Source organism: Echinops telfairi, unplaced genomic scaffold, assembly GCF_000313985.2.
Source record: "Echinops telfairi isolate 266 unplaced genomic scaffold, ASM31398v2 ScPeMD7_1;HRSCAF=3_0, whole genome shotgun sequence".
NCBI lineage: Eukaryota > Metazoa > Chordata > Mammalia > Afrosoricida > Tenrecidae > Echinops > Echinops telfairi.
Genome location: NW_022103896.1, coordinates 27,048,447 through 27,074,152, shown reverse-complemented (window position 1 = coordinate 27,074,152; position 25,706 = coordinate 27,048,447). Strand labels below are relative to the sequence as shown.

General features: G+C 37.0%; 1 protein-coding gene across 2 annotated transcripts in view; it reads right to left on the bottom strand.

Moving 5' to 3' along the window:
- The window catches only part of CSMD3 (CUB and Sushi multiple domains 3), a 1,328,144-nt gene that overhangs the window by 299,524 nt on the left and 1,002,914 nt on the right, over positions 1-25,706 (bottom strand). For both annotated transcript variants that reach the window (XM_045286022.1, XM_030887469.2), the window contains 3 exons: positions 14,342-14,533; positions 5,421-5,559; positions 2,024-2,211 (listed from right to left, as the gene is read on the bottom strand). In XM_045286022.1, coding sequence (XP_045141957.1) covers positions 2,024-2,211; positions 5,421-5,559; positions 14,342-14,533 — 519 coding nt within the window. The remainder of the gene's footprint in view (positions 1-2,023; positions 2,212-5,420; positions 5,560-14,341; positions 14,534-25,706) is intronic.

The following is a 25,706-nucleotide window of genomic DNA, read 5'->3' as shown; positions in this document are numbered from 1 at the left end:
TCTGGGGTCTTAAAGGCTTGAAGGTAAACAAGTGTCCATCTAGCTCAGAAGCAACAAAGCCCACATGGAAGAAGCACACCAGCCTGTGTGACCGCAAGGTGTTGATAGAATCAGGTATCAGGCTTCAAAGAACAAAAAAATCATATCATTGTGAATGAGGGGGAGTGCAGAATGGGGACCCAAAGCCCATCTGTAGGCAACTGGACATCCCCTTACAGAAGGGCTGCGGGGAGGAGATGAGCCAGTCAGGGAGCAGTATAGCACCGATGAAACATACAACTTTCCTCTAGTTCCTAAATACTTCCTGCCTGCCCTCCCCCCCACTATCATGATCCCAATTCTACCTTACAAATCTAGGTAGACCAGAGGATGTACACTGGTGCAGATCAGAGCTAGAAACACAATCCAAGACTGATAAATCCCTCAGGACCAACAATGAGAGTACAGATACTAGGAGGAGAAGGGGAAGGGGTGGGGGGGTAGGGGGAGGGAGAATCAAACACAATGATCTACATATAACCCCCTCCCTGGGGGACAGACAACAGAAAATTGGGTGAAGGGTGACATTGGACAGTGTAAGACATGAAAAAAAAAATTATAAATAATCAAAGGTTCCTGAGGGAAGGAAGTTGGGGGAGGGAGGGGATGAAACTAAGGAGCTGATAGCAAGGGCTCAAGTAGAAAGAAAATGTTTTGAGAATGATGATGGCAACAAATGTGCTCGACACAATGGATGGATGGATGGGTTGTGATAAGAGTTGTATGAGCCCCTAATAAAATGATTAAAAAATGTAAAAAATTTAAAAAAATAGAAATATTTATTAAGCAAAAATATATTTTAAAAGAAACCACCTTGGCCTGGATTGAAAAAAGAAGGCCTTTTGAAACAAGATACAAAAAGAACTGACCGTGAAGATAGGAAAGACTAAATATTATGATACTGATTTTTAACACTTTTATTTATAGAATCCATAAATAAAGTAAAATCATTTTCTAAATATGGGGGTAGGTATCTACTACAACATAGATAATACATAAGAGAATAATATCCATAATACCTAAAGAATTAAATTACCTGAAATAGGAGAGGAAATAAGCAAATCATTTGAAAAATGTGCAGTGAAAGAAATAAATGTCTAACAAACACAAGAGCTCATAAAATAAAGAATAAGAAAAAATGCTCAATGTAATAGTAATGTGGAAAAGGGCACACAAATGGCAATGAAATCCCATTTAACATCTAGAAGCCTGAAAACTTTGAAGTCTGTCATAGTCAGAGTTTTTAAAACTTGGAATTTTTTAAACTCCCAACCCCAGTTTGTGATATAAATTGGTACAGTTTTCCGAAGGGTAATTTGGCATTATGCAGTTAGAATGATGAGGCATATACTCCTTTCTATTAAGCCTACACCCAGTTTTAAACACATTTTTGACTCTAACAGATACGCTTAAGAGGGCATATAAAGTAACGCTTATTTGATACCAATCTTTTCTAGTCATTAATAACAGAAAGAGCCTACAAATCCATCAGCAGAAACACTTTATAAACATTCACAAGCGTTTTAAGTTTGAATCACTGAAATACCTGCAGAAACATTGTAAAGCATTATACTTAACCTTACGCTACAGTTTGTTTTCTGATTCTGAGTACGGAGTCATTTAAATATCTGAAGCCATGTTCTGAAGTGCCATTCCACTCCTACTTTGCTCTCTCCGTGACCAACTAGAATCTCTGAATATAGACGTGGATGAATCTTTAGCTCGAAAAAAATGAGATTTTTTGTTTGCTTTTAAAATATTTTAAGGTCAATTGCTGCAGTATCTTCACAGATAATTAATTTGCCTGGTAGTAATTAAGGAAATGTTATTTTCCTTCTCACTCAGAAGAAAAGTCTACAGTGAGCATCTTTTCATAAGATAAAGTGCAGGCAATCTTCATTTCACAAATGCACAAATAATAGCCAATATAAATAGAAAATATTCATAATATGCATCATTCCATTAATCAGATGTTCTCATTTACCTTTATATTCTAAGTGAAATCCAGTGTAACTAACAGATCCATCACTCCGAAAAGCCAGATGCATGGTATTTGAACTGCTTTCTATTCTCTCCGGTAGTTTGCTGTCTTGAAAACTCCCAATCAGTGGGCTATTACTGTCTGGCCCATCATAAATATAGAGGAAGTCATAGTTTGGCTCTATGCTAAAACTGGAGACATAAAAAAAGAAAGAGAGACCAAAGGAAATAAGAATGATGATTATCATGCAGGTTTTAAGCCTACTAATCAATATTTTAAAAAATAACAACACAACTTATTTTATAAAACAAGCTCATTTGAAAAGTCATTAGACAATAGCACAGTAAATATCAACACCAAGTCAGCCATGCAAAAAGAACGTTTCATACATATTGATATTTTTTCTGTCAGCCACTGTCATTTCGTCTGCAGGGAATACAAATAATTGTAAAGACAGGAGCGTAGCTAGTGAGAAGAGCGCAGATCCTGCTGCAAACTAGCCTTTCCACTCTGCCGTCCACCCCTTTTAGGCACGAACATATCCATGCTACATACCCTTGCACAAATGAGTCTGTATTAGTAAAGTGTGGGAAATATGTATTAAAAAATAATTTTGATCATAAAAATACAATAATTTTTCTATAGCAATGATACTGTTTATTTTGACCCTTCACATTTTATCTGCATTTTTGCTATTTTAAAGTTCAATTCTAAATATCAGACTTCAAAGCAAAGTTGAACTATAAAATTTTCATTTAAATTAGCCAAATAAAGCACTCCATATTGTATTAGGTATTCTTTCTCCTGAAATTTTACGTGCATATTTTTCTCTACTTTGTTTCTTAGAATGTAATGAATGAGAAATCAAATCACTACACTGTTTGTTCAAATTAGATAGAGTGTGAATAAGAGCATTTTCATATGTAAATGCCACAAATATTTTAAGTACTCCAAAATTTGCATAACGTGTCTAAATAACCTTCAAAGGTTTGAGAATTTTCCTACAGTGATTATAGAATGCACATTTTTAGAAGGCAGAAACTATATAATTAATCTGCCTCTATATTACCTAGTATACATTAGCATAAAAACATTTGGGCTCATTTGGGTCAGTAAAACTCAACCGGTATATTATATAAAATATAAATACACTTTCAAAAATATTCACTTGCTCTGGCCAATAATCCTCTAGTATAGGAAGGAATTGCTATTTTCATTTTCTCAGTGAGTACATGAAAGCCCTAAAAGAAGCTGTCGTGAAGACTGAATGCTAAATGAAGAATTCTCTTGCAGCAGGAGACTAGTCTATGGCTAACATAATTATTATCAGGTCATTACTTCCAACTGGTAGTACCTAAACAAAATGAAAAAAATTCCATGTATTTTCTTTTTTTGTCAAATTTTTATGCATTTAGATATTTTTTCTTTGTATTGTTTAGCAGAGCTTTCTTATGGTGCAAATAGTGCATAGCAATTGCTAATCCTTTCTTTTGTTTTGTTTTGTTTGTGTACTAAGCCAGGAGCTTGCGCACACCTTTGGCAAAAAGAGCACACCACGTGCTCCTACTGGCTGTGATCTGATTATTCCAAATGAAGATAATCTCTATTTAGAAACTGTTTGTGTTGGGATACTCAACTGTCCCACTGTAATCCTTACAGAATGAATTAGGTTAGATTTTGGTGATAGCATGAATTGGCATCTTGTGAAGAAGCAGAAACTCATTCAAATAAATAATTTATCGATTTACACAAATGGAAGTGTCAGAGTTAGGACTCAAACTAAAGTGCCCTCTTTTCCCACAAAGAAAGCTGTACCACAATTACTGCAGTAAATTAACCTTAAACATTACACGGCTACACAAATTACTTGTATGTAAACATTGGGTAACCACATAAAATTCTATAATGGCACCAGTTTTGCTGGTACATCACACAGAAATGACCAAATGTGGGATACAAAAAGGCTTTTCCCTAGTTTGTGTCCCCCAAATATATACCAAATCTAAGAAGCTGCTTGCCGGTACATGGTGGGAGGTCAGATGCATGGAGCCATTCTCGATAAAGCAGTGGTTCTCAATCTGCAGGTCATGACCCCTTTGGGGGTCCAATGATCCTCCTTTCACAGGAAAATTACAGTTATGAAGTAGCAACGAAAATAATTTTATGGTTTGGGGGTCACCACAACATGAGGAACTGAATTAAAGGGTCTTGGCATTAGGAAGCTTGAGACCCACTGCCCTAAAGGCATTCAAACCTTCAGAGCAACGGATGCTACTGTTTATCCCACCACTGGTGGAGCTCACTCCTTGCTGTTAAGGACAGTGGATTTTGCTTTCCCTGGAAGCTCAGAATAAGTCAAACCACCAGCTCAAGGACAATCAAGGTTAGACTGCCATCATGAATCTAGGATCCGCCCATCTTGTCACATGTTGACCTTTAATCCCTCCTCTTCCTGTAGATCATCCTCCTATTGCTGTAGTGCCTATAGTACAACCCCTTCCTGTGACACATAGGTCATTACCTTTAATCAGGGGGTTTGCACACACACACACACACACACACACACACACACACACACACGCGCGCGCACCCCCAAAGATATATAAGTCTGGGTTAGAAATAAATCTCTCCTCCTCTCACCTCCACATGGGCCATCAAGAGGGGTTGAGTGTGAGCACGGCTACCCTGAAATGTGTCTGACCCTTCATTTTATCTTCTCTCAGCTCTCCTATTCTCTATAACTTTACTATAATCTTTATATATTATATAGTATAACTGTATAATTCCACCTAGGGACCCATGATATATTGTTAGGGGCTGGTTACCCTGATAATCAAGCAAATTCTTTTTCAGTTTAACCTACTGAGACCACCAAAAAGGAAAGGAGCTTCAGGTGTGGGTCTTCTAACCCCAATGCTGGTGCCACAGCTAGAGATTTATAGATGTTGCAGAAAGATTTGTGGTTGTACACACGTAGGAGGAAAAAACTAGGAAAGTCTGACCTTTAATATTGAAGTTTGGGAAAAAACTAAATTTTGAAGCAGTGATGGTAAGGGCAGGGAGTAGGGAAAGATTATAAAGCTAATAGCCTTCATGAGAGTCAATAAACCTCTGATGCTTTTTAACATGTTTTCCCTCTGCTGGAATCTTCTGGGCTAGCTCAATTACTGCCCATGAGATCTGCTTTGTCATCAATCCTACTAGTTAAGACTAGATAAACTGTTAACCACCTCAAAATTGCATCACAATAGTATTGAGATTTGTGAAAATTAAAACCATGCATAGAAATTAAAGGTTCTTTTTCAAATTAAAAGTTTTATGCATTTTTTGATCTACTGCAAATGCTAGTATAAAATTATTTACAAAGATTTTTTGCCAAAGGTTATATATTTGAACTTACCTGATAAATGCTAAGGAGATAACATAGTCTGAATTGACGGTGATCATCCAGTCACAGTCCCTGCTATGGGGATAAGGATGAGGAAAATTTGGCGAGAGAATAAAGCCCGAAGATCCTGTTAAATTGCCTCCACAAGGTGCTGTAAGTGAAGCAAGCAAACAAACTTAAGTTATGAATAAAATTCAGTAGCTATTAGCATTTGTGAGGTTTTGTAAAGCCCAATGTCTTATGATCCTGGATACTTGGATCCAACCAAACTCATTGTCATGGAGGATCTCAGCTCAGCAGCCCTGTATCTGACTGAGGCTCTGTGTCTTTACAGGAGCCAGACAGCCTCAGGTGGCAGAGCGGCCAATGAGTTTGGATCTTGGGGTTGCCACACTTACTGGACAGGGCAGCCATGACTCTTTCAGATATTTGCATACTGTGCAGTATCTCAAGGAAGATTTTATCTGTTTTACTAGTTCCCAAAGAAAAAAGCAAACATTTTCTCTTCATTTTTAGTATTATTTTATTTCATGTATAGTTATGGGAAATATAGGTAAAGACGCTTTCTCGAAAGTTTTGGCATGGTGGGTGGGGGCTAGAATTTTTTCTTCACAAAAATAAATAAATAAATAAAGCAAAAATGAGGCCACTAGTAATAAGTGTAACAATAGGATATGTTATTTCTCATTTTCATGTCTTTCTCTGAAACATTTTACTAAATTCATGGAGAAAGATTTTGATACAAGTTAATGAGAGAGAATGGATAGTTATCTAAGGACTTAAAGCACTTTACAATAAAAATACTTATTGTGAAAGAAAATAGGCAGTTATGATATTTATTGCTAACCTAAACAAAGATTTTTTTTTTAATTCCGTTAAATTTGGAGAGCAGATTCTTGTTCAGGGGACTATTGTTGAAGTCTGCTTTGTAAGTTACTGTCCAGAAAATAATTTATTACAGAGTCAGCAGCATGAGGAAAAAAATTAAATTAAGATATAGAGGTCTCTGCTGCTGGCATGAGGAAGTAGGGGATGTACTCCTACGCACATGCATGCATGCATACATACATACATATGCACATGAGAGATTGATCATCTGATGATCTCATGCCATCTCCTACACGTAACCAGCAAATAAGCACTTCAGCCTTCTGCTCTTGCTTCCAGGCTGAAAGCACAGTTTTCTCAAAAATACTTTATGCATCAACTACAAGGCAAACCAGCTTCTTCTGACAGCATTAAACCGTTTGTTTTGTTTAGAAGAGCTGGTTCTGTTTCCTGTGTTCAGATGTGCAAAATACACCATAATTTGGTTATGTTGCCATCGAAATCATGTAGGTCCACTATTTTCCGCTTTTCTGCTACGTAGCTTTAGTTCTTCTCAGAAAATGCCTTCCACTCCAATTATGTTGGAGATATTTAGTTGCTTTACTTAGGTTATTTTTTAGAAAATATTTATTTTGTAGAAATTTTGTGGAAAATTACAGCCCTATACATATGTAAGTTAATACAAAGAAATCATATATTACAATTCCCCACTTCTCTGACACTGCATGGGCCTGACTCCTAGTACTTCTGATAACGGTGTCTGGAATATCCAAATCCATCTTTCCCCATGGTGCGGCTGGTGGGTTTGAATCATGACCTGGCAGCTAGAAGTCCAGCTCCTAACCCACAACGCCACAGGAAGCAAAACCACTGCTTGGGAGTACATTCTGATAGGATACAATAGAACTATCTCTTGGGGTTTTGAAGACTATCAATCTTTATGGCAGCAAACAGCCTCATCTTCTCATCTTTCTCCCAGAAGTGGCTGAGGTTTCACACCATTGACCTTGCAGTTTGCAGCCCAATCTGTGACTACTGTCCCAGAGCTCCTTGTTTCATGTTGCCATAGATATATAAAAATCTGTGATATCTATTTTAAAGTCTTTTGGAGAATACATTCCATACCATACTATTATTTGGGTATGAGTCTCTAAAATTATTTATTGATTTTCTTTATTAAATTATTTATCTTGATTATCTTAATATATTTCAATGCCACATTTGATTTTGAAAATCTACTAAAGCCGGTGAGACATGCTGACATTTGTGTATCCCAAACAACACTCCTGAGTAAAGAAAATTCTCTTTGTTTAAATATATTAAACTTTAAAGGACATTAGGAACGCATTTTTCTTTTCACTTTTCTAATCATGAAATACCTGAAAGGAGTTTCTCTTAACTCAAATAGATTCATGGATTAAATATTCAATTCAGTTTCATGAAATTCTGGCATTAATGATTTGATCTGCAAGTAGATTCTCAAGAGGCAGCTGCATGGATAATCTACTACTGACAACTATTTTACAATGTTTTTAATTTCCCTCCCAATACAATTGTACTGTTGTCTACTGTCTTTCTTAGCAGCCCACCCACACTAATGTCTCTGTTATTTACCTTTATACTGAATTTGCTACCTTCCCTCTGGCAATGTCAAAGTAATCTTCACACTGTCAATTGTGTTGGAAATGAATTCTATTAACTTCTCTTAAACACGATGTTCCTCTGTTTGGTACTTGTAATAAGGCTCAGGAGTACTACACGCAAGCAAAATGTCTCATGCTCCCAGGTCTGAGACATAGACTTATGGAGTTTCTAAAAAGTTCGGAGTTTAATCTTTGGCTTGGTATTGCCAATCATGGGGTTCTTCCTTATCAGCTTCAAGGGTCAAGCTTTCTGCAGTCTGAGCAATTTTTCAGGGTTTTTTTTTTTAGGTTATTATCTTCCTCAGTGAAGCTGTAATGCATATCTCCTCCTCAAGCTATCTTTTTCCTACCAGAAAAATAATAAACAGTACCATAATCCATACAACAAAATCTTTCTACAACCTGCTCAAATGAAATAAGAGTTTTGTTGGTGGTGGTTTTAAAGATTTAGGAATTGCTAGCTAAAGCATATTCTTCTCGACACATAGATTTTACAACGTGACTGGATCTTACAAAGCTTTGTTTGCATTTTACATTTTAGGTTTTTTTTCTAGAATTTCAATTGAAAGTATTCAAACATTTAAGATGTTTAATACAAAGGCATTTGACATATCTTGTCCTCTGTTAATTCTAATGACAACACTATACAGCTGTAAGTCTAAGATTCGAATTAAAGCCAAAAGTAATATAGGTAGGTAGCCTCCGGTGTCATAGTATCATTAACTCTTCACACCAAATTCTCTTTAACGAATGTGCAGTCACATGTCAAAATTTAGAGATATGATCTTATAATTTAACTGAAATATTTCTGGTTAAATAAGTAATAAACAAATAAATGAGATTTTAATATCTTGAACTTATTTTGTTTTAAAAATGTTTCTAAACATTATATTTCCCTTCCTATTATCAGTCCAATTATAGTAAATGTAAATTAAGCAATGTTTGAGAATTCAGAGACTGGCAGAGGTGCGTTCACATCAACACACATATAATTAGAAAATAAGAAATTGTAACAGGAGATGTGGGTATGTTGGAATATAGCTACGTCTTAAAAGTTTTATTTATGCTTTAATTCTTTTTAATACTCTTACTCCTGTCATTTGCCATTTTTTCTACAGATAAGGCCTGAAATTGACTGTCTTCTCAGTTCGCGTGGATTGTAGATTTTTTTGTTTGTTTGTTTGGTTTGGTACATGAACTTACTTTTAAAACTCAGCATATAAAATAGAAAAGTGGATGTAAAATTTGTGATTTTTAGCTTTTGCTTAACCAAAAGCTAAGGTTCAAAGAGGAGAGCTCTTTGTCTTGTTTCATTGCTAAGTCACTAGTACTTAGACCCATGTCTAGGGCACACTGAATGACAAGGATTTGAGTTTGCAGCAATGGCACGAGAACTTACAAGGAAGGGGTACAATTCATCCTGAATGATTGAGAATGTAGGTCTCTTTGCTTCAGACTGAGGCCGTCGTCCCATAACCCTGCCTCCTGCCATTGAGCCCCATCCAAAGCGCAGGGACGATGACAGGATTTCCAAGCCTTTGTAGCTCTTTATGGGATTGTAAATCCTTATTGGAGCAGAAAGCCTAATATTCCATCTTGTGATCAGCAGACCGGTGCTTATCTTACAGTGACACCAGGGCTTCTTAGACTTTTGTAATTCTCCCAAAAAAAAAATTACTAGAAACTATATTTAGAATGTACAATTAAGAATATGCAAACCAAACAATTTTTTTTTCTAAATCAAGCTATATTTGCATGCGTTGAATGCCATAAGTAATACTCTATTGAACAAGATATAGACATCTTATTTTAAGTGGCTTATAACGTGATATGAGAGAGAACATGTAAATCAATGAAACAGAGTGGAGCGAACACAACCTGGTCAAAACCTACCGTGAACTCAACATGACCCCAATACAGAAACAACTGAAGAAAAAGGGTAGATCTAAAGTTACTTAACTTTTAATCATCTTATATTCAGATCTAAGGTTATATATATATATAACCTTATATATATGAGTGAGTAATCCACCCCCCCCCCCCCCCCCCAAAAAAAATGGAAACAAAGTTTGCTGGGCGAGCATCAAGAAACTCACTCTGAGTTAGTGCACCCAGCGGTGTTGCCTAGGAAGGTTCTCTCTGGTCATAGTGACTTTTTTCCTTAAAGCAGTTTCACTCAAACCTCATTTTTTGTGATGGCCAATTTAAGAGAACAGCAGCAAACTTCATCTGCATGTCCATCAACTTCCCAAACAGATGAAAAGATCAACTCATGGTGCATTTGGAGTTAGTTCCACCAGGTTAGACTGTTAATAAAGTTTTCTATTTAGAGGTTCTGAAAAGATTGTGTACCAGTGTTGACAAAAAAGGCCTAATTTGTGGCAGATGGGGGACTGGGTTTTCCACAACGACAATGCATCTGCTCAGGCAGCCACTTAAGTGTGCTAGTTTGTGGCTAAAAACATTATACCTCTCTTGCCCCTCGCACCTGACTCACCTGACCTTGCTCTGTGCTACTTCTTTTTATTTCCATGAAGGAAGAGGGACATAAAAGGACAGCAATTTGAGGACATAGAAGAAGTGAAGAAAAATATGAGGGAGGTGCAGTCAGCCATCCAAACAGATGAGTTTGAAAAATGTTTCCAAGAATGGAATCCCAGATTTGACAAATGTCTTAACTGTAATGGAGAGTACTTTGGAGGTGACATGGTTGTTTTATAAAAAAGTTTAAATTAATAGCTTTGGGGGGAAAAAATTCTGGTTTTAGGAAGGGATATCCTCTTGACTATAATAGCTTTTCTCACTGATTTTATCCTGAAATTGTTATGGATCTCTAGAATTATTTTTCAACCAACATAAAACCTTCTTTAAGTTTTCAGAGTCTGACTCTGGACTCAAGAACAGAACAGAGACAAAGGTAAATGTAGAATCATGCTGCCACAACTCCGTATATCACCAAAATTTAATGAAAAAGATTACGTTTTTAGACTAGGTGAATTGGGTGGACAGTCAATGGCATGAAATTTTAATATTGGGCCTGGTCATATTTCCTTTCTTAGAAAAATAACAATTCCAGAGACAGGGTTGCCAAGCCTCCTCTGAGGAGTAAATCCTTCAGCCCAGCCAGACAGTTATGCACTCTCTATTCATCTCGCTGCGGCCCTGGTGATGCAGCAGACTCCTCTGCTACGTCTAAGGCCAACACTTAGAACCCACCCGCCCCTCTGGCAGCTGCTTCTATACAATGTCCAGCCTGGGAAACAAGGAAGGGAAACTGTAAGGTCACTATGAGTTAACATCAAGAGAAAAGCAACAGAATTTTTGTTTTGCTCCCTGCTGGTATCTTTAGGCCTTAGAACAAATCAACACAATAAATCACTGGGGATTGATGCTTGTTGACAAGTTAAAAAATATTCAAATTCTAGCTAACTAGCTCTCCTTCCACAGAAAGTCAGGGGTGCATGGGGGCTGACATAGCAAGATTAAAAATATTCAGTGAGTATGAAAGAGCTGGGACAGGAAAATTTCTTTGTCTCCTCAATGATGGTCCAGGTGAAGCACCTGTGTTTTGTTGTTAGAAGCCACCGAGTCAGTTTCAACCCATAGCAACCCTCTGCACAACAGAAACGTTGCCTGATCCTGCTCCATCTTTACCACTGTTCCGATGTGTGAGCCCGTTGTCTCAGCTTGTTGGACTGTTTTTGGCTTGTGTGTTGCTGCGATACTGGACGCTATGGCCCTGGTATTTCAGACGCCAGCAGGATCATCCGAAGAGAACAGGTGTTAGTGGGACTTCCAGACTAACAACAGACTCAGGTCCCCATTTGGAGGGAAAGAGCTGAACAGCTTCAAAGCACAGATGGGATAATTAAGCTTAATTAAAGTCCAACCAAGTGGACCCTCCTGTTCATGAAGAGAGCACCCCAAAGATGGCACCATTTAAACTGGCCCTAGGAACAAAGGAGTGTGTTCATTGTAAAACTTTTCTGATCGTATGCTGATTCTTTTTGTTGTTGTTAAGGTTCCTTTTTTTTTTTAATCATTTTATTAGGGGCTCATAGAACTCTTATCACAATCCATGCAGACATCAATTGTGTAATGCACATTTGTACATCCATTGCCCTCATCATTCTCAAAACATTTGCTCTCCCCTTAAGCCCCTGGCATCAGCTCCTCATTTGCCCCCCTCCCTCCACACTCCCCCTTCCCTCATGAACCCTTGATAATTTATAAATTATTATTTTGTCATATCTTTCCCTGTCCGACATCTCCTGTCACCCACTTTTCTGTTGTCTGTCCCCCAGGGAGGAGGTCAATTGTAGATCCTTGTAATCAGATCCCCCTTTCCAACCCACCCTCTCTCTACTTTCTCAGTATCGCCACTCACAACACTGGTCCTGACGGGATCATTCACCCTGGATTCCCTGTGTTTCCAATTCCTATCTGTACCAGTGTACATCCTCTGGTCTAGCCAGACTTGCAAGGTAGAATTCAGATCAAGTACAACATGAGCCCACTTAGGTAAGCTTTTAAAAAATAATGCAAAAGGGGCATAAGGAAAAAGCTACAGTATACAAACATCCCTGGGTAGAGGACCAGGTAATATGGCAGGGACCAGATCAAATATAGGGATACACATGGTAGACAACTAAAAAGGAGGTAGGGAATGGAAAAAGAAAAAAATAATAATAATAAAAAAGAAATGGGTAGTGGGGGCACAGGGCACTAACCTAGCCAACGGGAGGGTATTGTTTATATCTCCACAGGGAAAGAGGGACCAGACTTCAAACCAGTACTCCAAGATGTGAATGCAACATGCCGGCGTGGAGTAGGGAACCAGTGGAGAGGTCTGGGGTCCAGCCCACATACTAAGTGGACACCTGCCCCTCCCCCCAGACGAATTTATTTCAAAAGATGGCATTGAATCTGCAGCTCTGGGAGAGGGACATATCTGATTGGAACACACGGGTGCAGATGAAGGGGGAGGAGGAGAGAGTGGAGCACATCATGGCCCACCAAACCTTGAGGACAATGCAGCCAGTCCACAGAGAGGACCACATGGCCAGCCCCACTATGAGACATGACGCCTCACTGACCCATAGCCCTACAGGGGACAACACAGGAGACAGTGTGGGAATTGCACCCGATCTGATCCTGCCACACTGAAGCAAAACACTAAGGGGTGCAACAGAACAGCAAGAGAATGGAACGGCAGGGTCCCCAGGGAATGCTGAAGGTGGACTTTGGGGCCAGGGCGTGGTGCCCCAACAGACTGGACTGGAAAACACTCCTAAAGGCCAACAAACAGTCCTTGAACTAACTACAAGCTTTTCTTTCTTGTTGTGTTTTGTTTTGTTTTGTTGTCATTGGATTGTTGGTGTTGTTTTGTTGTATATTGTTGCTTGGTTTTGCTCTGTCTTGTTTTTGTGCAGGTTACTATCTCCGCAGGTCTGTCTAAATAAGAGGCTGGATGAGCAATCTCGAGGAGAAAACAAGGGGACTGACAGTTCCAAGGGGACATGGGAGAAGGGGAGGGGGTGGGGAAAGGAAGTGGTGTTAATAAACCCAGGGACAAGGCAACAACAAGTGATCCAAATTGGTGGTGAGGAGGGTGTGGGAGGCCTGGTAGGGCAGGATCAAGGGTAATGTAACAAAGAGGAAGTGCTGAAACCCTGGTGGGGACTGAGCATGATCGTGGGACAGGAGGAAAGTCAAGGGAATAGAGGAAAGAGCTGGGAGGCAAAGGGCGTGCTGATTCTTGTAAGTCATAAAAGGCACTTTTTGTGTGATAATGTGTGTCCAAGCTCTCATCAGAAAGATGTGATTTTTGTGGAGCAATCCATTTAAGTTATTGTTGCCCTTTAGCTAATGACCTACTAGGTACCTAATGAATACAATCTATGGGCACCACACAAATTTGCAGTGTTCCCTTTAAGTTATACTGTGGTCACCAAGGATATGTTAAAAACGCATTCAGAAATTTAAAAATACAGCTAGAATCCACTTTCTAACCTGTAAAAGAAATGCAGGTAAGTGGTAATCAGGATTTTTCTAGGGGTGTAATTTTTTACTTTTTGATACTTTTAAACTCATTAGGAGCGGGGAGGGAGGGGAAAAATGAGGACCTAATGTCAGGGGTTTAAATGGAGAGAAAATGTTTTGAGAAATGAAGTACAAATACGCTTTACACAATTGATGTGTGTATGGATTGGGATAACAGTTGTATGAGCCCCTAATAAAATGTTTAAAAAAAAAAAAAGAATCCAGTTAAATGATTACTCAACCCAGGAGAAAAATATTGATCATTTGTAATTTTGTATACTTTTAGAAAGTTCTTGAACTTCTGAATCTCAGACCCATATAGAATTATTCCAGAATATGATTCTGAATTCATAATATCAAGACACATTTTTTAATCATTGCTTCATATTTATATAACATTAAGTGTTCTGTAGTTCATACCTATACAGACTGGTGGGCTTGGCTGCCAGAAGTATCGATTTTCTACCTGAATGCAGGTTATTCTTTCTTCTCCTTGAAGTTCATACCCCGGATCACACTGGAAAACAACAGTGTCCCCAGGCTCCCTTCCATCCCCATTCCGAGTGCCGTTCATGGGAACACCTGGGTCACGGCACGCAGTAGCAACAGAACCTAGGAGAAGAAACAATAAATATAGGTGTAACACTTCCAAAATCATTTCCACAGTTTTAAACACCTTGGGTCAATTTTAAAATGTGTGTTAAATAAACTTTGGTGCTAACTTGTTGACTCGCTGCCCACAATTCAGACATGGCTCAGACTCAGAGAGACCCCAGTGGGTTTCCGAGCCGGTGACTGTTGATGGGAATAGAAAACCAAGTCTCTCTCCATCTGAGCTGCTAGTGGTCTCTAACTGCCAACCATGTAGACCGCAGCCCAACACCAACTACACCAGATAAGGGATGAATAATGGATTAGCGCAAAGTTATAAATGCTCTGTAGAAAATAAATGGTGTGGAGAAAATGAAGATATAAGCTACAGGCTGGAGTAAACAATTTACAAACGCTTATTCCACCCAATACTTGTATCAAGCACTTAAAAGTCCCTTGGCTCTTAAAAAAAAGTCATGCACACACATAGACACAAAATGCTGGTTAAAAAATGAGTCAATGCCAATCCATTGTAATGAATATTAGATGATAAGCGCATGTTCAAATCACCAATAGCCATAAGAAATATGAAAATCAAATCACAAGTAGATATTAGTATTTATAACATCAATTGCTAGTGATAATATGATCAATTTAATCACTCATGTATTTTTCTGTGGGAATGAACCTTGCTGGATAGGTGTATGTCAATTTATTACAAAACTTAACATGTGCTTAGTACACAACATATGACTTACATTCTCAGACAACTATACCACAGAAATGGAACTTTTATTCAAATAAAAACCAGTATATGACTGTCCCTTACCATCTTATTCATAAAACTTGAAAACTAAGAGGAATCCCGTAGTCTTTCAACAGGTGAATAATTAAACTAGGGCAAATCCAGACACTGGAACATTACTTAAATTTTTTAAAAGGAAGAAAAGAGGAATGGTTGATATATACTCAAGTTGGATGAATATAAGAGGAATTATGAGAAGTGAAAAATGCTAATCTCAAAAGGCTAAAAATGGCTTATTCCCACATGACAAATTTATGAGCTGAATAACAAATTGTTAGTTAGAATTTGTGGATGGAAGGAGATATGGGGCAGTGACTATAGGAGAGTAGACAAAGATTCCTGTGGTGGCATTATTCTGAACTTGGACCAGGACAGTGATAACACAAATCTACTTAGAACTAAATACACAAAGTGCATATAAAAACGGTGAAATATGAACAAATCAATGCACATTTTCTGGTTGTGACATTTTGGTATAGTTGTGCCAAATAATAAGAGGGACTGGGTGATCCATTTACAAACTCATTTTGTCTTATCTTACAACTGCACACAAATCTACAATTATCAAAACAAAACAAAATTTGTTTTAAAGGAGACAGACATTAATGAATAAGAGAATAGTAAGAGAACATAGAAAAGTGATGTATCTATATATATAGTACATGGCACATTTACTAATAGGTTTAACTCAAATTATATAACTCCAATTAGGCTAATGGTACAAAATATCATTTGAATTACCACAAAATAGACTTTCTGTAAAACATATGCCGATTAAGTATCAAGACTGAAGCTATTATATTTTCCATTTAAGCTACTATTAAACTATATTAATAAATGTAGGAATAATCATTTGAGTAATTTATCCCTTAAATTGCATAACAAAGTTATGCCTCAAAATGTTGTATTACAGACATATGACTAATAATCACTCATTCATTCACTTGCTAATAAAACATACATTAGACATTGTGCTGCTGGGAATATAAAGGAAAAAATTAGCATACACAACGAGAACTGAATAGACTTCAACCTGTTTTAAACTGTGGTGGTCCAGGTAAATATATCCTCTATCTATTCTTAAAAAGTGATAGGTTTGTAGGTATGTAGATGACTAACGCATTAATATAGCTGTAGTTCTGTTAAATCATCCACCAAATTTGTTGGAGCTTGCTGATCTAACACACACGACACAAACCAGAGAATTGACAAACAGTTTTGTAATTTTTCTTTTTAACCCTCAACACCAATATGAGGGAATTTTGAGGACACTATCAATTAAGTACTGACTAAAACATCTATGGAGTATTATGGCTGAACGGCTTCAAGCAGTAACACAATCAGATGATACATACATATATCAAAACCTGCTCCCATCAAGTGGGTGCTGATTGACAGTGATTCATAGACCTGCCACCCTGGGTTTATGAGACTAACTCCATGGGAGGAGAAAGCCCGTCTTTCTCCAATACACATCTATCTCGATAAGTACAAATTTATTTTTTCTAAGTCAAAGATAACTAAAAAGTATTAAAACGAAACCATTTATTTCTTGACCTAGCCTCGATCTAGGTCTATAGATTTGTAAAATATTTCCATCGCTCTATCACTTATGCCAAGTACTTGGTGCTCCTCAAAGAAGCAGGATCTTGCCGCCAGGCAAGGAAAGAAATGTATCTTGGGGTCTTAAAGGATTGTTTCAAAGAATATTGAAAGTACCATGGACTGCCAAACGAACACACAAGTATGTGTTGGACAAAGGACAGCCAGAAGTTTCCTTAGAAGCAAAGATACTGAGATTTGTCTGAGGACTTTGGACATGTCAAGAGAGACCAGTCCCTGACAAAGGACATCATACTTAGTACAGCAGAGCAGCATGGGAAAAGGGGATGAGGTAAGAGACAGACACATGGCTGCAAGAATGGTCTCCGACCTAGTAACCATTGTGAGAACGGTGAAATTGTGTCATTCTCTGGCACATCAAGTGAACACGAGTCTAAACTAAAGACTACATCTTATGCACAAGAACTTGCTCCACATGACTTCTTTTTGTGTCCTCGCATGAAGAGGGACGTGAAAGGACAGTGATTGAACAATGTAGAAGAGGTGAACACAAAAATGAGGGAGGTGCTGTCAGCCATCCAAATAGATGCGTCATGGAGAGTACTTTGAAGTTACAGGGTTGTTTTGTAACAAAAATTTAAATATACTGCTTTGAAAAAAATTCCAGTTTTTTGGGTGTACCCCCACATATGGATAGCATGGTTAAAATACATCTTTTCTGACTCATTTGCTGCATCATGTAGGTATCTTTTACTGTGACTATGTTTTAACCCAAGGCCAAGGACAAACATGCTTCACAGGGTACTCCTCAGTGTTATACTCTTCTGAATACCATTTTCCTGTGTAACGTCACTAAACTTCATGATTTTAATGACCCTTGCTTGATGCCCCCCTAATTTATGTTTTCATTTTTAACTTCTCATCAATCCTGATACCTTTCTATTTAACAATCCACTATTAACTTGTACATCTTAGGGTTCTCTTAATAGGACCAAAATATTTGCAAATATATCAAATCTTTTAATTTCCAGATCTTGTAACACTTTAAAAATATTAATATTTAGCACATATAAAAATGATATTTTTTTCTAAAATTGATGCTGGTGATGATTGCATACTTTTCTAATATATCTAAACCATTGAATTATATGTTATCTGAGTTATATGTCAATAAAACACTCAAAATAAAAATTAAATTTTATACATTGTACTTTCCACTTCTATTGAGGTCATTGCAAATTCATTTATATTGTATAATAATCTTTAAAAAACATTAGTTTTGTTGAAAATAAATGTAACCTTAGAAGGCAACATTATTAAATCAGAATTTAAATTTACTAAGTTATAAAATCTTACATTTTGTACCCTATGTTTTTTTTGCTTCCAGCACCTTCCTATAACATATTTTTTATGCCAGTAATTTTTATCTTATATGGTGGCTTTTATATCTAACAAAATATGTATTTGTATTTGATTATTACAGTAAAATAGAATTAAAATTGAGATGATGAATATTTTTCAAATGAAACTACTATCATTCTAACACAAATAACTTGCATATCTGTCATTTTTTTAATTAATAATTATTATAGCCCCAAATGAGAAAAAAAGACAAACAAAAAAATGCACTTTTTAACTGCTTATTGCATAGAGTTGACATATTTTTTCAAATGATTTAATCCATATGTAATTATGTATAAATGCTTTTAGACACATGTATTGAAAAAGCTTATTGTGTGGTTGGGAAATTTTACATGAATGTTACTTAGAATCTGTATTTACAATGCACTAAACCTTCTTTTAAGATCTAAATATCTTGAGTTAATTGTGTTTCTTGTTAAACACTGTATTGTTCGATGCCATTGAGTCGGTTCAGATCCATAGAGAATCTATGTACAATAATAGAACAAAGAGACTACCCGATCCTCCGCCACTCTCACACCTGTTCCTCTGCCTGAGCCCATTGCTGCCACCACTGAATCATTCCATCACATTGAGGGCCTTCCTCTTCCTTATGCCCGTCCTCTTTACCAAGCATGATGTCCTTCTCCAGGACTGGTCTCTCCTGACAATGTGTCCAAATACTATAAGATGAGGTCATGCCGTCCTTGCCTCTACGGTGCACTCTGGCTGTACTTCTTTCAAGACAGACTGGTCTGTCCTTTTAGCAGTCCTTGGTACGTTCAATATCCTTCTCCAAAAGCCCAACTGAACTACATGGATTCATCATCTTCCGTCTTCCTTACTCAAGGAGAAAGAGACGGCTCTTAACAACATGGGTTGACTCGGTGACTGCAACAATGGGCTCACAGCAGAAGAACCATTCTGAGGAGGGACAGCCCTGGGCAGTGCTTTGTTCTGCTACACAGAGTCACTATGACTGGGAGCGGGCTCAATGGCACCTGACAACAACAACAACAACAACAACAACATATAAATGGAGAGAAATCGTCCACAGTAGTTAACAGTTCATCAGATGAATATTTGTGGACTTAATGAAAGAACAGTCAAATTAGACATGGTAGTATATGTGGATGGTTTGTTTTTAATAAGTATTTCTTTTGATACACATAGAAAATGATTCCAGTGATGTGGTAGCACACCAGTAAAGTACATTTGAATTACCTTTATTCTATTTCAGATAACTTGAGGATGATCTCAGGGGATAAAATAACATTAAGTACTACAGAATACAGCTGCATTTTTATGGTTGTTGTAACTCCTCTGAACTGTAAATATACTTCAGACTTCTCTTTTTATCTTTTTCCCCCATCTAATTGAGAGTGTAACATCTTTAAAAGGTCTATGTTACCTAATACTTATTTTACAATTGTAACTAGAGTAAGTATAGGTTTCCACTACTGATAGATGATACTTTAAGTGATTAAATCAGAGATACTGTATGAATTATCATCTCAGTGACCTTGTATAAATTAACACTGAGTGTACTTATTATGTCATTTGGTACAGGATTCCCGTATTTTGTTCTACTTCACTTCCGTCTATGTACAGACCTTGCAGTGTTATGTATTGGAGACTTGTAGCCACCCTGTGTCCGCAAGGGCATCGCTGCACTGTCCCAGCACCCTATGTTCCTTTTGTGTCTCTCTGCCACATTCTGGTAGTTCTCACAATTTCGACAACTTTTCCATGATACTATTGCACACTTACCCAACATAGTATAAACTTAACTTTTATATGCACTATGAAATATTTTTAGTATGTGGCTCATTTTATTCCTATGTTTGTTTTATTGTACCAGCCACAAACTAAACCTTGATGTGTCTAAACACCATAACAAAAGGCTAGTTTTTAAAAATCAAAAGTACATGAAAAATTCTAAATTCTTATGCATCCTATCTATTCAGAATATTGACTATTTTGGTTGCTTACCTCAACAGATTTCAAAAGTGAAAATTTATGTTATAACTACTGGAGGCTGTAGATTCTAATCCCAGTTGTATTAATAAAGGGACCTTGAACAATTGGGGACAGTTCTCTGAATTTTGGTTAACTCGTCTGTAAAAACTGGCATAATATTTTACTTGCCTGATTTAATATCAGGTAATATGTTATTTCTATGAATATATTTGTGTGTATGTGTGTATATATATGTGTGTGTGTGAGAATATATATATATATATATATATATATATAGCATATATCAATTCTGAAATAAATCCTTCTGGCTCAATATATTTTCAGTATTCTTTGTGTACCCTGTCTAAGAAGTAGTTTTATAAATTTTTGATTTATGTAAAGAAACTTCAACAAGGTCAGAGTCCAATTTTGATATGCATAAATCCTTATGTTCCTGTCTCCCACTGTTATTGCCTTATATTTTTTGTATTGACTAAGAAATGACACTCTATTCTGCACTTCAATATCAATAAGGAAATCAAGATTGGTAATGGGAATATTTAACCTGGAAGGAAAAACTCATCCAGAGTCAAATCAATCAGAAAATATGTTAAATGCAGATGGTAACCTAGAGGTGGATTTCACCCTGGAGAATTTTGCCCTTGATTGAGCCCTTGCCTTGTACAAGATCCATCAATTTTATAAAGAATGTTCAACATCATTATTAGCCCTACACTGCCAGCTACTCCAAAACGTGGCCATCTTTAGAATTTCATTACCTTTCTAAGGACATACCTAATGACATGGGAGGTCAGGTTAAAGCAGATGTCAGCGAGACATTGCCCATCAATCCAGGAGGGAAACAAAGAGGTGCGATGCATCAGATGCAAAACACATCTCAAAGTCAGTGTTGTCATAACCACACACATCAATGGTCATCTCTGTTTACGCAAAATAATACCTAATTATTCATGTATGTTACCAAATAATTGCTATGCACCTACTATGGGTCAGGTAGTATGTTTGGTATTGGAAAAATATTTCAACAAGAGACAATATCTCTCTAGTCTTATCAGGTCTTGTGCTTAAGTGTGGAGATAAATGTGGGTTCCACGCAAGGTAGAATGTGTGTGTGTGTGCATGTGTGCGTGTGTGCGTGTGTGTGTGTGTGTGTGTGTGTGTATGTAAGGAACAGGCATGTGTTATTGATTGAATTATTGCTCCAACCAAATGTATAGTGTCAATCCTAACGCCTGTACTTGTATTTTAAAAATCACCTGGGGATAGTGGGTTTTTTGATCATGTTAAGAAGGCCAGGTTAGGATGAGTTCAAATGATCCCTTTTGAGCTGTAAAGAAGCAGATAAAGCAAGTAAGCACAAAGGGAGGGAAAGACGTGTACCGGCGGAAGACTGTCTAGTTGCCTGGGAGCAGAAGCTCAGAAGAGAGCGATAAGGACTTTCCTCCAGAGCCTACAAAGTCTCCTCTAACTTCCAGCCAATTCTAGCCAGCTAAGCTCTGAAAGGCAAAAGTCCGCCCCTAAATCCAGGCATGCGATAGTTCTATTTTAGCAGCATTGAGAAACTAAAAGACCATGCTAGGTTAAAGATGGTCAAAGTCACCTATACAGGGACCTGATTTTATCTGCAATGACAATAAAACTAAATTAAAAGTTCTATTTTGAAATGTAAATTTGAGATTTGGAGATTACCAGAATGTTTTTATATTAGTCCTGTCTATAGAAGCAGTCCATTTTAAGAGTTGTGTATTAAAATAGTTTCCATTCAATTATACTCATTGATGTTGAAGAAACAATGAAACAATGGCAATCTCATATTCATTTCAACTACATGAAATATATTCAAAAAACCATATGCTATACTATAAAGAGGCACAATAAAATTAAAAATTTTGAAATGTTAAAATTTAACTATATTTTACATCATCTTTACACAATGACTTTTCAAAAATTTTAATATGATTTTTATGAAGTGAATGTTAAAAAACAAACTTTCATGGGAATGAATAGAACTTATTTTTGCTTGAAGCAGCTGATGACACTAATGTAAAATTTAACTCATCCAATTATTGGTGAAGTTCTGCTAAGTAAGTTGACATGTGAACATATATGTCACCCTGCTTGATCTCTGCCTGTGCTTTTCTTCACAAACCCTTCACGACTGATCTTCTTCAGCACCTTTGTGGAAGCAGATATCTTAAGAAATGAATATAAAATCTGTCCTTTTTATTATGCATGTACTTTTCAAAATTACCTTGCTCCCTATTTCAAAATAATAAATAATACAACAACATAGGTATGAATTTATCCTATAAGATAAATGACAAGAGGAATTATGTCAAAGGCATTCAGACTATAGTTCAATACCAGATCTGCTTGGCTCTGGTACATTATTTTGGAAAAGGTATCTTATCTTGCCTACTAATTCTGTTGGTTCATGGCCAGGGATCTTTGTGTAGATTTCCAAATACTATGATTCAACTGACTGATTTTAAAAATTGTTATCTGGTTGACAGAATGAAAAACCTCTTCCACTACCATCCAAGATTGAAAAGGGTTAGATATTCATATTTGAGAACAATTAACTTTATTTGCAAGGGTCTTCCTACATGAAAGCAAGGTGTAAACCATGGAATGAGCAAAAAGTTGGGGAAAAGAGCTGGATTATCAGAATATGTCTTCTAAGCATCATGTACTATAATTACTCTGAACATATCTACAAACATCTCACACAACACTACTTGTTATTTGCTTTCAAGTCTGCTTACACACTATTAGCTGAGAACAAATAGAAAGTAGAGGTGTATCAAATACACCCTGGCTAATTTTAATAGAAATAGTCACCAAAATACTTGGAAAACATCGGTCAAACCATTCAGGGGTCTAGGATAATAAGATATGCACAGGACTGCCCTGGGACCAGGAGGACATATGTTCATTCCAATCTAATTCTTGCCTAGTGAGAAAGCATTCTGTTCAGAAAATCCACTGGTGATTTAGCTTCGGCAAAGAAAAAATTATTGAGTTCATAAATTTTGAAAGCTAGCATGCTGTTCCAGTAATATGAAAGAGAGTTTCAAAAGATGCATAAATATGAGAGAACTTTGTAGACAGGGTGGTTAGTTACAGGGCTGAATGTCTGTTACTGAATAGTGAGAGGCAAGGCTGGCAGGAAGGTTGGATCCAAACTGTAAGGGGATTCAATGCAAAGAATTTGAATGTAGGACTGGGTAGCCATTCAAAAATTTTAAATAGGGACGTGGTTTCCGATATATGTTAGAATGATCACTCAGGTGTCAACTGGAAGAACCGCTTGGCTGTAGGGGTGATGAAGTGAGTGGCTAGCTGCTGTTACAGTCGTGCGTAACCAATAATGAAGACCAGGGCACCATGTGGCCCTTTAAGGTTGGAGACTTTCGCCTCTCTTGGCTAATGTATCCATTTTTTTGAGAATTTTCAAGAGCATAAGTGAGGGGTCTTCATGTTTTTATTCTTCAGCAAGGACAATTTCTTAAGTGAGGTCAAAGAGTGATGAATACAGAAAATGCTCTGTCGAAATCAACTATTCTTCTAGCAAATGACAGCATGATACCCATGATGTCCTCCCTGTGGAACCAGACCACAGATCACAAATGTAAGCAGGGGCCAGCAAGGCTGACTGCTGTGCAGGAAGGACAGCACAGCAGCCTGCAGGAGGGGAGGGGGTCAGACTGAAACAGCCCTGATGAAGCAAGAAGGAAGGACAGCACAGCAGCCTGCAGGACGGGAGGGGGTCAGACTGAAACAGCTCTGATGAAGCAAGAGTCTCACAGACAACCCAACCAAGAGGCAAAGGCAAACTGACAGAGTCAAGAAAATGAATAGATCATGAAACAGAAGACATGAGGCTATTGATAGCAGCTTGATGATGAATAGTATAAAGTTGGTATATGAATGACATGCTAGTTGAAATCACTTTCTGCCAAGTTCAGTAAAATACATTTTTTTGGTTGAGCTCATCTGCTGAAGATTAGTCTGCTCCTGATATCTGGAACATTCATTATTATTATTATTATTATTATTTTAACACTCAATAAGCAACAGCTGGTCTATGATCAAGGATGAATGAATGCAGGTGGAGGGTGGATAGAACTGAAGTATGGTATGATTAAGTTAACCACTTGCTTATTTTCCTTTGACCACACAGGCTTATTCCTGTCATTCCAGCTTAATTTTTAAAGGAACTCACTTTCTTTTCTTAAAAGATATTCTAGATTTCACTTGAAAAGTAGCCTGTTTTCACACTGAGCAAAATGATAGAGTGAGAGGGCAGCTGTCTCTTTTATGCGGGGAAGCACTTCATGCTCGCCAACTTTTTCCATCATTCCGCCTCACGGTTTCCCTTGGATGACTCATCGCTTTTTGGAAGTGCCAGCTTGGATGTGGTATTAGTGATCATCATCAGAGGTCAAGTTGAAAATGGTGTCAAACTTCACTAACAATACACAACTCATAAAACTGTGAAACAAATAATATTCAACTAAGAACTTTACTTCTTATAGCCTACAAATATATAAACCTACCATAATAACAGTAGCATAATAATGACAGTGACTATTAAATAATATTGACTGATATTAACAGTGACCATTATTATTATACTATCATTATTATAGGTATATGCATTTAAAAAAAACAACTAAAAAGGACCACTGCTCATGTAGTCACCATGGAGAGAAAGATGGGCTTTCTCCTTGCATGAAGATTTATGGCCTTGGAAACCAGATGAGCATTTTCTATGCTGTAGGCTTGCTATGAGTTAGAATTGCTATGAGTTAGAATTGATTCGCTGGCACGGATTTGTATTTAATAACAGTAACAAACGTTAACAAACGTTAACCACTACCTCCCAAACACAGTGTTCAGTTCCTTTCAAACAGGTGTGGATTTAAATAACGGTTGTAGATATCTGCTGGCAACACAACCTTAACCAAATGTACTGAATTCTTTGATTCTCAGATATTTATTTTTGCAATAAATTTATATTTTTTTGCATATCAAATAAAATTGTGGATATAAAGTCTTCATATGATTCTTGGCATCTAAAAAAGATATCATTCATAAAAATAACATTTCCCCACTAAATAAAGATAGTATAAAGAAATATTTCTGTGTGTTATATAAGATCTCTAATCATAACTTTGATTTCATTAATTATGACATTTACAATGTATTAAGCTTTAAAGAAAATATATCAGTAGATAGATTTTAGTCTCAGATCTGTAGCATAGATTTCTAGGCATCTTAAAATAATATTATTAAGGTAGAATTATTAAAAGTTTTGCTAGGATATATTTTGTTTCACTATATTTAGCATATTCCATAAATACAGTAAATGTAAAAATGGAATGCTAACTTCCCAGGCAAATTCTCAATAAAAATGCTTGGAAAGAGACCCCTACCCCCAAA